We start from the raw sequence: 14,264 nt of genomic DNA, 5'->3' as shown, positions 1-14,264 counted from the left end.
ACTGATTGGTCTTGAAGGGTGAGAGTGAAGAGTGAAGCTGACTCCTAAGCTGTGAACCTGGAAAGCTAGAGAAGAGAGAATGGCATCAGTAGGCAAAGGGTGGTGGAGGAGGAGAAAGGGATTCACTGGGAAGAATAAGGACTCGGACTTCTGTCCTGCTGAATCTGTGGTGCCCACACCCCTCCCCCCACCCCCATAGCTAAGTACAGAAAGGATCAAACCATTGGAGGGGGAGGGGGAGTTTCCAGGGGAACCAAGTTTAAAACCATGTCATCTTACATTCCCTCCTAAGTCAAAAAGGAATTGTAAACTTCATCAGGGAAAAAAAGGTCTGGACAAACAAACTCAAAGATTCAGGATGCACTAGGACAAATGTTTGACAGGCTGTCGTTGTTAAATAGAGTCTGGGATTTCAAAGCGGCGCACAATCCTGGTTCATCCATCATTCTGACACCAACTCAGGACTACTGGCTTACCTGACACAGACCCAAAGAAACTCTGAGGACTGCAAATTAAAGTGCTACTAACAAACATGCCACAGACCACAAAATGTCAAGAATTGTAAAGAACTTTTGAATACAGAACCTCGATGTCAAAATGAGGAGGAACCTTAGAACAGAAAACACAGAATGTCAAGTGGAAGGGTCCTGGGAACATAGTCAGGCAATCAACAAGCATTTATTTATTAAGCACCTACTATGTGCCAGGCACTGAGCCAAGTGTTGAAGATACAAAGAAAGGCAAAAATACTCTTCTTGCCTTTAAGGACCTCACAATCTAATGAGAGAGAAAAATGCAAATAACTATAGAAATGCAAGAGACATACGGTATAAAGGGAAGATAATCTCAAAGGAAAGGCACAGGGGAATGGATCGATGAGGGAAAAGAAGAAAGGGAAAGGCCTCCTTTACAGAGGAGGCTGTGAGCTGAATGCTGAAGGGAGCCAGGGAAGGCAGGTGGTAGATGTGAGGAGGAAGAAGATTGCCGAGAGGAGGGACCAGCGAGTACCAAGACATGGAGGTGGGAAATGGAGCATACATGCAAGGAACAGCAAGTAGGTAGATCAGAGAGAGTAAAGGATTCGTCATGAAGGAAATGAAGTATAGAACACTGGAAGGTAGAAAGGGGACAGATTGTGAGAGGCTGTAACATGCCAAACAGAGAGTTTTATATTGATCCTAGAGGTGAGAGAGAGCCAATGCAGTTAACTGAGGAGGGGAATGGACCAATGGTCAGGCCTGTGATTTGGAAAAACCACTGTGGCACCTAAGTGGAGGATGGAGTGGCGTGGGAGAGACCCAGGGCAGGGAGACTCACCAGCAGGCTACTGCCAGTAGTCCAGGTGAGAGGTGATGAGGGTGTGGACTATAGGGGGAATTATGCGTGTAGAAGAGAAAGAGACAAGAGAGAAAGAGACAAAAGAGAAAGAGAATGATGGAGGTAGAAATCAACAAGGTTTGACGACAAACTCACCAAGTATGTGGAGTGATTGTAAATGAAGCTTTGAGGAGGAAGGATGATGGTGCCCTGGACAGAAAGCAGAAAGATGGGAAAGGAGGAGAGTTTGGGGAGAAAGAGAATGAGTTCTGTTTTGAACAAGTTGAGTTTGAGATGCCGAAGAGCCATCCGACTCTTAATGCTCAAAAGGCAGCTAGTGAGAGAATTAGTCAGCTCAGAAGTTAGTTCAGGAGGGAGACTAGGGCTGGGTATATAGCTCTGGTTTATCTACATAATGATGATCATTGAAACCACAGGAGCTAATGAAATTAACAAGTGAGAACATCCAAGCTAGGGGAAAATCTTGACCAGAGAGCACAGAACATCAGAGCTAAGAGGCCTTACAACACAAAAAGAACTAAAAGGGTCCTGAGAACGCAGCAGTGAAAATGCTCTGAGATCATAGAGAAAAAGTACAAACAGCAGATTAAGTAGCAGATGCAGTGTCAGAATGACCCCAGTTCAGATTCCAAGATCAAATAAGGTAATCCATGTCAAGCACCCTGCAAACTCTAAAGCACCATCTAAATGCTTTCTTCTTGTTGTCCAGTCCTCTCAGTCCCATCTGACTCCTCAAGACCCTCCCTTGGAGTTTTCTTGGCAAGGGTACTGGAGTGGTTTGCCATTTCCTTCTTCAGTTATTTGACAGATAAGGAACTGAGGCCAACAGCGTTAGGTGACTTGACCAGGGTCACACAGCTAGGATGTGTCTGAGGTCAGATTTGAACTTAGGAAGAGGAGTCTTCCTAACTTTAGGCCTGGAACTCTAGCCAATGAAGCACCTTCCTGGCCTCACAAATGTTAGCTATTATTAAATCTACTTTGACCCTTTGTAGTTTAGTTCCAAAAGGCCAATATCTTCCCCTCTCTGAATCTCAGGATCCTCATCTGTAAAATGGGCATAACCCTGGCTCCAGGGTTACTATCAGGCTCAAACAAATGTGAAGCTCTTTGCAAACTTTAACACACTAGACAAATGGCACTTGTTATGCTTATTATAACACAGAATGTTAGAGATGAAAGGGCCCTCCAAACAGAGAATGTCAGAAATAAGCTAGAGATGATCTAGTGTTTTTGCAAAAGAGGAAACCGAGGCAGCAATAAGCAAATCGATTTGCCATAGGTCACATACGCAGGCAGGAATACAACTAGGAGGCCCCCTACCTCCCAAGCCTGGGCTCCTTCTCACTGCATTGTTTCACGATAGCGCAGATAATCTGGGTCTGTAACACTGCCTCAATGTCAGTTTTACGTCAGCCTATGATAAAATGTTGTGAACTTGTGAAAGAGGCAAGTCAAGAGCCCTGATAGGAAGGTCAAATCCCACCTCTGACCTCTGATTATTACCCCCTAGTCACTTCCCTGCAGGTGGGGGGTTGGGCCAGATGGCCTGGAAGGTCCTGATTCCTCCTCCTTTTTCTCTATGATGTTGTGGAGGGGAGAATGGGAGGAAAGGGGGAGGAAAGACAGAACCAGTCTTACCTCTGAGTCTCCTTCCTCCCTCCCAGCTTTATGGTCTACATCTACAGACTCATTGAGTATTAATCGGCAGGTATCCCAAAGATAATTTAGTCCAAACCCCCTCGTTTTACAGGTAAGGAAACTGAGGCCAGAAAGATTAAGTCACATGGCTGGTTAGTGACCAAGCTGAAACTCAAACCCAGGTCTCCCGACTCTCCAGCGCAGGCAGTCTTCAGTTGGAGCATCTGTCTTTATGTTCTAGAAGGTCCTTTTTTTTCCAGCAAGCCTTCTAGGAGTCTAGGCAACCGTAGCAAGGATACAAGGAACAATCTTTCCCGATTGACTTGTGCATCCAAATCATCTATAAGGTTTGCTGTTCTATGCATGAGCTATCAACTAAGCCTGCATATTGCAAGTTAATTCAATTAAGCCCCTACTAGTGTGCAAGGCATTATTAATACAGTAATAGGACAAAAAGCTGCTGATCTCTTTCAGATAGATGAGCTAGTCGCTAAAGAAACAAAATCTCTCCTAGCCCCAGGCTCTACACCAGCAGATGGACAAGAAGCCTTAACCCTTTCTGACCATCCCCCAACATACACACATACACAGAGACACACACATATGCAGAGACATACAGACACACACAGACACAGAGACACACAAATACACTGAGACACAAACACAGAGACACACACATATACAGAGAGACACATACACCCAGACACAGAGACACACACAGACATACAGACACACACGCAGAGACACACACATATGCAGAGACATACAGACACACACAGACACAGAGACACACACATACACAGAGACACACAAATACACTGAGACACAAACACAGAGACACACACATATACAGAGAGACACATACACCCAGACACAGAGACACACACAGACATACAGACACACACGCAGAGACACACACATATGCAGAGACATACAGACACACACAGACACAGAGACACACACATACACAGAGACACACAAATACACTGAGACACAAACACAGAGACACACACATATACAGAGAGACACATACACCCAGACACAGAGACACACACAGACATACAGACACACACGCAGAGACACACACATATGCAGAGACATACAGACACACACAGACACAGAGACACACACATACACAGAGACACACAAATACACTGAGACACAAACACAGAGACACACACATATACAGAGAGACACATACACCCAGACACAGAGACACACACAGACATACAGACACACACACAGACACACACACATATGCAGAGACATACAGACACACAAATATACTGAGACACACATATACACACAGACACAGACACAGACATACACACACAGACACAAAGACATACAGACACACACACACAGGCACGCTTATGCACCCACACACCAAGTATAAAATCACTGGCCTGATGCCCCTTCTAAGAATCAGAGATAGTGGTGTGGACTTGCTCATTACCCTGCAATGTCTAATTAGGGTGTTTCCTAAAGCTAGAAAGAATTCAAAGTGCACTAATTACCCCGGATAACAATTAGTAAAACATAAGAGTAACAATATCAGTGATTGCGAGCTCCTGACTTCACTTGGTTTATGCCTGTTCTAGGTAGACAGACATTGCTCACGACACACTTCCAAGGTGGGAGTACTGGCTCTCTCTCCACTGGCCCCAACCCCTCATCCCAACCACAGCACTCTTGCATCAGGCCCCAAGAAGGTGCTATGCAGGGATCTGAACTGCAAGGCCCTGCATTCTCCCACTAACTGATCATCCACTCTAGCCACGCCAGCTCTCCAAAGGGGCCTGTCTCCCCTGTCAGCACAGAGCATACAAAAATGTGGAAGTAGTTGCAAACAATTTAAAATCCAACCAACATAAATTAAGCACCTACTCGGTATAAGACACTGTACTATGCCCTGGGACTGTAGAGATGAAAAAGGACTATTCTGCTCCACTGTGCCCCTCAAGGGGTTTCCAATCTAGTGGGGGGCCAGGACACTATGAGGCAGACTATGATGGGGGTCCAGTAAAGATGCACAGTGCTCTAAGAAAACCCAAGGAAGAAAGGCAGCTTCTTGGCACAGGAAACAGAGAACAGGCCTCTGACATGCCCTGGTTGGGACTCTAAGAAAAGTCACTTACCCTTTCAGTGACCCCAGACAACATACTATGATTATAAATTGCAAAAGGGGTGCCTATCAGCCCTCGTGGAGAGAATTCCCCACCGGGAAATCCCTACATCAATGAAATCACAGGTCTGAGGAGCAATAGACCATCTTCAAGTGGAAAGTGATTAAGGAAGGTTTCAGGAAGGAGGAAAACCAGAAGCTGCGCCTTCAACAGGTAAGATGAGAAGGAACGTGCCCTGCGCCCAGTGGCACTGGCTTCCTGGCTGTGCCTCAAACAAGACCCTCCATGTCTCCACTACGGGCATTTTCTCCCGCCATCCCTCACGCCTGGAATTCACTCCCTCCTGGTTTCCTTCAAGTGCCAGCTGATTCCCCTTGATGTTACCACCTTCTCTCTGCTGATTATCTCCAACTTACCCAATCTAGAGCCTGTTTGGATGTAGCTGTTTACATGTTGTCTCCCCCATTAGGCTCGGGGCTCCTCGAGGGCAGAGACTGTTTTTTACCTTCCTTTGGTATCCCCACTACTTGCCACAGTACCTGGCATATTGTTCTTTTTTTGTTATTGAGTCACTCCAGTTGTGTCATGACTCCATTTAGGGTTTTCTTGGCAAAGATACTGGGGTGGTTTGCCATTTCCTGCTCCAGCTCATTTTACAGATGAGGAAACTGAGGTAAACAGGGTAAAGTGACTTGCCCAGGGTCACAAAGCTAGTGTTTGAGGCCAGATTTGAACTCAGGAAGATGAGTCTTCCTGATTCCAAGCCCAGTGCTCTATCCACTGTGCCACCTATCATATAGTATGCCAGCTCCCCACTTGGCATACAGTAAGTGCTTAATAAATGCTGACTGACTGATTGAAATGGTGGACAGTCTACATGAATGCATGGAGGTAGAAAACGGCCATCAAGTAGCACCCATTTACTAAGTGCCTGCTGTGTACCAGCTACTAGGGATACACATACAAAATGGAGTAATCTTTGCCTTCAGGGTGCTTACTTTTTAATGGTGGAGCTACCTACATCTATGAGTACAGACAAGATCAATATTAGGTAATGGGGGGGTGGGGGGAAAGCAGGAAAGGCTTCCTGGAGAAAGTGGCTCATGAGCTTGGACAAGAGCCAGGGCCTCTGAGAGGCTGAGGTTAGGAGGAAGAGCATGCCAAGAAGCAGAGCTGAGGAGAGGTGGGGCACCAGGTAGGATGTGCTATAAGAAGGCTGGCCAGGCTGGCCCAAAAACAGACTGGGAGGGGCAAGAAGGTGTAAAGAAGGCTGGGAAGGTCAAGCATGGCCAGGTGGGGAAGAGTTTTGATGGGCCAACAGAGTTTATGTTTTATCCTCAAAGGATCTGGGGCCCCTGGAGTTCATGGAGAAGGGGAAGGACCATGTCACAGCTGTGCTTTGGGATGATCCCTTGGGTAGCACGTGGGGAATGGACAAGAGTGAAGGAGAGCCCAGAAGTACTTGGGCAGCCAAGTGGACGACAGACTGGAGGCCAATTAGGGGCCTGTTATGATAATGCAGTCAAGAGGCTCGGAGGCCCCAAAATAATGTGAGTGGGCAGAATGGGTGCATAAGCAGTGTGTGAGACAAGGCTGGTAACATCGAATGGAAGACCAACCAAGGAAGGAGGCCAAGCTGAGGCCTCTGCATTTGATCCTCTGAGCACAAAAGCCTTCTTAGGAGTCCAGGAGCGGGGACAGCTAGGTGGCACAGTGGATAAAGCACCGGCCCTGGAGTCAGGAGGACCTGAGTTCAAGTCCAGCCCCAGACACTTGACACTTGCTAGCTGTGTGACCTTAGGCAAGTCACTTAACCCCAATTGCCTCACAAAACAAAACAAACAAAAAAGGAGTCCAGGAGTAACATAAGAGATAGACACACCTTTCTTATAATAAAAATAGCTCATCTTCACCCACAGCTCAAGCATCCAAAGAGAAACGGGGAGCCACTACACTAACAACAAGTATTGACATAATGCTTTAAACTTCAGGGCCTTCATCCCCTAATATTTATTGGAACAACCCTATAAGGCAGGTGGGACAAATGTTATTGTCTTCATTTTACAAATGAGGAAACTAAGGTGCAAAAAGTGGAAGGGACTTGCCCTAGATCACAGAGTTAATTTCTTTTTATGTTGTCTCTCCCATTAGACAGTAAGCTCCTTGTGAGCAGGGACTTTTTTTTTTTGACCATTCTTTGTATCCCCAGTGCTTAGCACAGTGCCTGACCCACATTTAGCACTTAATTCTGAACTGAGGCTCAAACCCAAGTCCCCAGACCCTAAATCCAATGTTCTTTCCACTACCAAGTGGTACGGCTTCCCTAGATAACCAGAAGAGCAAAACTAAGAGTGGGCTATCATGACCCAAGAAGCAGACCAGACACAGAATCTTCTGGATAAACTTGAGCTTCCTAACCTTCCAGCTTCCTACTCAGAGCCACAGAAGACATGCAATCCCCAATGCTCTGTAAAAAGAGACAGAGTAATTTATGATATCTCATACTATTATGTCACTTTTAATCTTTCAAAAATCTCTCACCTAATTTTATCTTCAAAATCACACAGGGAGATAAGCAGAGAAGAGATTGTAATTTGACAGATGAAAGAACTGAGGCACAGGTTTGCCAAAAGGCTAATATACAATTAACACAAAAGAAAAAAAGAAACCCGATTTCCTGACTCATATTAGTCCTGTTCCCAATAGACTTGGGGGTAAGGGTGGTCCTGGAGTTACCAAGGAAGGCAAGGGGTTGTCAAATCCATAAATTAGCAAACATGCCTTTTACAGACTGAAAAAAATGTTTCATACATATGTATTACTTTTTCCCAAATGTGTTGGATGCTATTGTGATTAAAATACACAGTCATTTAAAAGTGATACTGAATCCATAGTGGATTTTTGTCATTTTCTCAAATCACTGGATACAAATCATACAACTAACCATGATTTGGGAAGGGGGGGGGCTGAAAAATTTTGATGTTAAATAAAGTCCTCATACTGCGCTGACCCCAGCTGCCTCGCCTGGCCCAGGGAAACAGGGTATATTTGGAATGAGACCCGGTGAAGGCACCTGCATCCTCTTCCCCACCCTGACCAGTACCCAATGGGATCAAAGCAACAGTGATTCGTTAAAGCTTCCCCCTCCGAGGGCCCAGGGCAGTCGTGGGGGAAAAACACCTGGTCCCCGAAGACTCAGGAGGAGGCAGAGCTAGCGGCTCCCTCTCCCCCCACGATGGGGGGAGAAAAGCCCTGGTGAAAGCAGAGGCTTGTGACCAGAGCTCGGAGCCTTCAGGGCATAAGCCTGACATCGCTACCAAATACATACCTATAGACGCTATAAAAAGCGGAATTTTCTGGTAACAAAAATAGGTACATCAATGAAAAGTTACATTTTGTAAATCGTCCCCTCACTAGCGCTCTCCTGCCGGTTGTGCCCTAGGGGTGCCTGCTGAACTTGACTCTCCTGCCAGCCCTGGCTCAGCTTTAGAACTCCGGAGTGGGGACACCTGTCACCTCAGGATGTTAATTGGGAGGGGGGCTTCTCCCAATCAGGACCCCTTAGGGGAGGGGGCCACCTGCCCTCCTCCACCCAAAAAAAAAAAAAAAAAAAAACTCGTAAAGGAGGGACCACCTGCTATCCCTCCAAGATTCCCAGGGGGAGGGGTCACATGCTTCTCCCTCCCCCGACCCCCTGTGGGGGCGGGGCCACCTGCTTCCTCCTCGAGACTCCCAGGGGGGAAGGGCCACCCCCTAACCTTCAAGACCCCCACGGGAGAGGTACCACTTGCTTCCCCCAAAACATCTCTTGGGGGAGGGGGCCCTCAAGACCCCCCCCCCCGTGGGAGAGGGGTCACCTGCCTCCTCCCCAAGACCCCCCCATGGGGGAGGGGTCAAATGCTTACACACACCCCAGGACCTCACAGGGGAGGGGCCACTTGCTCCCCCAGCCCAGAGTGGGTCACTCGCCCGGCGCCCCCCGCCCCCATCCCCGCGGCCGTCGGGGCCGCGCGCGCGCCCGCCTCGTGTCCGCGCGCCTCCCGTGCGCGCCCCCGCTGGGGGCGGGGAGGGGGAGGATGAGGATGATCAGGGGAGGGATGAGCGGGGGTGAGCGGAGGTGAGGAGGGGGCTTCTCTTACCCTGGCCGCCCGCGTCAGGCTCATGGTCCTTCATCACCTCCTCGAAGGCCGCCGTCTCCTCTGCCTGCTTCTGGTTGTGCAGAGCGATCTTCTCGCTGAATTTCCGCGGAGTGTTCGAAGTCGCCATCTTCTCCTCCCCTCCCGTCTCCTCCTCCTCCTCCTCCTCCCCTTCCTCCTCCCTCCTCCTCCACCTCCTCCTCCTCCCTCCTCCTCCTCCTCCTCCAGCGAGGGCCACCGCGCAGGCGCCGGGCCGGGCCGCTGGCGGCCGCAGCGCGCAGGCGCCACCGGCGGGAACCCCGCGCAGACGCACCAGACCGCGCGCAGAGCCAGCGGGAAGACGCCTGCGCGGCTGGGAAAAGGCAGTGAGGGGAGGGAGGAGGAGAGGGCGCTAAGGCGCAGGCGCAACGGGCTCAGGCTCGTCCGCGGCGACTGCTGGGGCTGTCGGCTGGGGGCAGCAGCTTGGGCTGAGTGCGGGCTGCGTGCTCCCGATCTGTGGAGCTCCAGGCCCGGGCGGGAGTGCGCGGCACGCGCCTCCTGCCATTCTCCACTTCTGGCCACCTGCGCGCTCGCTTCCACGCTCTCCTAGAAGTGCTGCTGCTCCCTCACATCTGTTCTTTCTTTTCACCCCTCGCTGCCACCTCCCTAATTCACATCTTCATCTCATCCCTGCAGCCAGCCCCTTAACAGGTGTGCCTGCCTGCCTCCCATCCTCCATTGCTTCCCCACCCATCTCGAACGATCTTGGAGTCACTCCTCTACTCCAAAACCTCCAGTGGCTCCCCTTTACCGACTGAAGCAGCGTTCAAGGCCCCCTACAACCCGGCTTTCTCTACTCCTAAAACACTTTCTCCTCCCCAAGTTAGTTTACTCGTCAGTAAAACGAAGGGATTAAGCAGAATGGTGTCTACATTCTGCCCCATCTCTGACATTCTAGGGTTTCCTTCCAACTCTCACGTCCTATACCCTAAGGTTCCCTTCCACAGCTTTGAAATTCTTTGTCCTAAAGTCCCTCCAAGCTCTGAGATTCTGTATCCTAAAGTCTTTTCCAATTCTAATATCTGATAGGCCTGCAGACCTAAAGCTGAGAAATAGCCTTCTATAAATAGGTGTTAAAAAAAAATAGCGTGTGCCTCTCAAGTAATGGGTTAACTCATTCTTTCAACCAGGACTTCAGTAAAGAGCTGCCTATTCTGTATAGCCCCCCTGTTTCCTTGGAGAAAGGTAAGTAGTTGAATGAGGCACACCTCCTGTCCTCAAGGTTTTCATTTCTTGTTCAGACTGACTCTGAAGGCAGAAAAAAGAGAGTAAGAAACCAAACCGGTGGCAGCCTTGCCGAAATGAACTGCTCTGTGCACTCAGTTTCCTCATTCTATAAAATGGAGATGACAGCACCTGCCTCACAGAGTTGTTGTGAGGATCAAATGAACTAACATGTGTAAAATGCTTTACAAATCTCAAACAGCTATATAGATGCTAGCTATTACTACTACTACTACTACTACTACTACTACTACTACTACTACTGTTACTGTTACTATTACTATAGTTACAACATAAAGCTGCCGTTTTGCAGCTCTCCTGGGAGTGGAAAGCTCATTGAAAGGAACTGAGAATTCAGGGATCATGGGGTAATGCACGTCCAACATCTCCAAGGGGGAATCTGTTGCAAGATTGAGGACTAGAATTCAGGTCTTCTCTTTTTTGGGGTCCCCTTGTCCCAAGGTCATTAAGGCACCAATATAATGACTCATGGAAGCCTGTGGGAGGGGGAGAGACTAGGGATGGTACCTGCCTTGCTGAGTTTGCTCTTAGGGCTAGTCCTAGTGCAAAGGACTACTTGGAGTTCAGAATACCCCAGTAAGGGTCAAGCCCCACACTGACCTGCTGTATGGCTCTGGGCAAGTTAGGAGCTTCTCTGGATTCTGTCATCGGCAAAATAGAATAACCGTCCTTTCGGTACCTCCCCCGCAGGCTGTTACAAGGATCAAGACATTGTCCTTTCTAGACAGAAGCCCAAGGAGACCTAATTAAAATTATCACAGTCCCAGAGAGTAAAGAGTTCAGGAGAGGGAGATGTTTCTTCTTTTACAAGGTCAGAAATAGATGAGCTTGCTCTGTCACCTTTCCTCTCCATAAATAAGGTGATATCTGTAAAGCAGAGCACATAGTAGGCTCTTGCTAAATGCTTGTTCCCTCCCCCACCTCCCACCTCATTTGGTTAGAGAGGCCAAGGCAAGGCAGAAATGTCACCAGTCAGTACCAATCACAACAATGTTTTGATTCAGCTGAACCAGGGGGAGAGACAGAGTTGGGATACCACCAGCACCCTTCCTTTGGGACCTCACACTCCATCAGGAGGAAAGGATGCACCCACAAATAACTCCCCATACAAAACCATACATGGTACATGCCTCAGAGAGCAGAATCAAGTGATGTCTGAGCTCCAACAAGAGGAAAAACAAGTGTGCACCTATTGTCTCCTCCCTCCAATTAAATGGAAGGAGGCAGGGAGTAACAGAAGAGGCAGAGAACTTAGGTTGGAGCCTCACCCCTGACACTGCCTGCTCAACCTTGTTCAAATCACTTAACTACTTTGGGGCCTCGGTAGATAGAACACTGGACCTGGTGTCAGAAGACCTGAATTCAGATTTAACCTCAGATGCTTACTAGCTGCAGATCACTTTTGCAGGACCTAGAAGCCTGAGCAGATTCATTTATTGTCTGATTGCCTCAGTTTCCTCAACTGTGAAATGGGGGTGATAACAGCACCTGACTTGACAGGCTTGTGAAAATCAAAGCAGGTGATATTTCTAAAGTGCGCAGCATACGGTTGCTTAATAAATACTTGTTGACTGACGGGCCGCCTTTGTATCACATAGGAGGTGCCTAAGAAATGCTTGTGGAATCAGTGAATTGAAGCATTTTCGGAGGAATTTAAAAGATGAGCAGGAATTCAGCAGGCGCAGAGTGGGAATTATTACTGGACTGTCAATTCCTCATGAGCAGGAATCCTAATTTCTCCATCTTCACAGCCTACAAAAAAATGTTTGTTCACTTGAACCCACAGCGACCAGGAAGTGGATGGTGGGAAGTGTCCAGAGGGGACCCAGCTCTGAGTCTGCCTAGGTGGGAATGGAAATCTCCCCTCACCCACCCTCTCTACTCCCCAACTAGCTCAAGCAGCCTCACTTCTTAGCCACCTCCACCTTCTTCTGGCCCTCGGAACGGGCATAGAAACAGACCTACCAACATCTTCTGTCCAGGATGGATGAGCTCCACCCAGCTTCACCCAGGAACTGAAGCCTTGGAGACCAATTCCATACACGTGAGAGGTTCATGAACTAGACTTTGAATCCCCGGCTGGATGGAGGCTCCTTTCCAGACAGGGCCCCAGGGAGACCTAATTAAAACCATCTTGGCCCCACAAGTAATGAGGCCAGGAAAAAGATCCATTTCCTTCCTCTCAAGGCCAGACCTGGGAAGGCTCCATCACCTCCTCCCTCCTCCTCCTCCTCCTCCTCTTTCTCCACCTCCTCCTTCTCCTCTTCCTGCTGAGGACCTGAAGAGGGGCCAAAAGTGGTGACAGGGACCTAGTAAAAGAATGAAAGAGAGAGCCCCTTGGAGAGACCAGGGTGGGTGTTCAGGGTCCCTACCCTTCTCTGGGTCTGTTCCCCCATCTGCAAAAGAAGAGTTGGCCTGAATCTCAAAAAGCTCTTCCAACTTCAAAATATGTTGAGCCTTTAATTCTAATAGTCCTTGAACGGAGCACGCAGGGGCAGATGGCCCGAGAAGGGTGAATGCCCAGGCCAAGGCCCTGTCTTGGGCCTAGCATGGGAGATTGTTCCTTCAACCTGAGCCCAGGCCTGGCCCCCAGCACAAGAAGGAAGATCTGGCCCTGGGAAACCCCCGTGGGTAAATTCCGGTGAGATTAGAGACCCCGAAACTCCTAGACCTGAAGGGAAATGAGGGAGGAAACCCTAGACTTGGGAATGAGAAAATCTCGGTTTCAGTCCTTCCTCTGACACTTACTTACAGCTATGTGACCTTGGGCAAGGATGCTGCTTCCCCCTCTCTTGGCCTCAGTGTCTTAATCTGTAAAACAAGGGATTGGGACTCCTCGTTCTCTAAAGTCCCTCCTGGCTCAGCTGATCTGGCGCTAGGCTGCTAACACATTACTCCCTTTCATGCGCTCTGCAGTGCAGCCAAACTGGCCGGCTCCGCTGTCCCTCGACATTCTAGCTGCTCCTTGTGCATCCTTGTGCACAGCCTGTCCCCCATGCCTGGAAGGCCTTCCCTCCCCATCACTGCCTCAGTATTCCCTCACCTCCTCCATAGCCCAGCTGACCCACCACCTCCCTCCCAGCATGCAAGGGGCCTTGGCTGATGCTCCCAGAGGCTGACACTGCACCCCCACCCCCACCTCCACAATTACCTGGTACATATTTTGTATGCATTTAGAGAGGCCAGGTGGTGTGTAATGGTTAGAGAGCTGGCTTCAGAGTCTCATAGGCCCAAGTTCAGTCCCACATCTGACCCATAGAAAGTGGTCACCTTAGGCAGGTTCCTCAGCCCATCAAGGCTCTGGGTAGCTCTCGGTGATCATAAGCATCAGAGAGGGAGGCTGACATGCTTTAGTAGAGGGGAGTTTCCTCACTAGAAGTTCCCCTGGCCAATGAAATCCCTATCCCTATTCACAGATGTAATCAGTGTTTGGCTGGTAGCGATAAATGCAGTCATACAAAAACACGTGTCTAGTGGGGTCTGTACACACCATGCTAAGCCCTTCTCTTTCCTCCCAGCCCCAGGGATCACAAACTGGCACAAGGAAGGAAGGGAACCAACCTCTGGGCCCACCGGGGAGCCTGGCCTGGCCTGGCACCTAGGCCAAGGGCCAAAGAAGAGGATGGAGTCTGCAGGGGAAGGCAAGAGGCTGGTGGCCAGCGGGCACCAAGACCACTGCTGACCTGCTGGCAGGCAAAGGGCATCTCAAGGTTGGGACTATGCAGGGAGATGTTTAGAA

At 49.1% G+C, this 14,264-nt stretch overlaps 1 protein-coding gene across 1 annotated transcript in view; it reads right to left on the bottom strand.

Annotated features, from left to right (window-relative positions):
- The window catches only part of CRTC1 (CREB regulated transcription coactivator 1), a 141,905-nt gene extending 132,508 nt beyond the window's left edge, over positions 1-9,397 (bottom strand). The window contains 2 exon segments of the mRNA XM_043977013.1: positions 9,245-9,268; positions 9,270-9,397. Of these exon segments, the coding sequence (XP_043832948.1) occupies positions 9,245-9,268; positions 9,270-9,371 (126 nt within the window). The 5' untranslated portion in view covers positions 9,372-9,397.
- Positions 9,398-14,264: the final 4,867 nt, after the last annotated feature.

This window comes from Dromiciops gliroides, chromosome 1 (assembly GCF_019393635.1).
Source record: "Dromiciops gliroides isolate mDroGli1 chromosome 1, mDroGli1.pri, whole genome shotgun sequence".
Lineage (NCBI taxonomy): Eukaryota > Metazoa > Chordata > Mammalia > Microbiotheria > Microbiotheriidae > Dromiciops > Dromiciops gliroides.
Note: the sequence above shows the minus strand (reverse complement) of the source record. Positions and strands in the feature narration are given on the sequence as shown.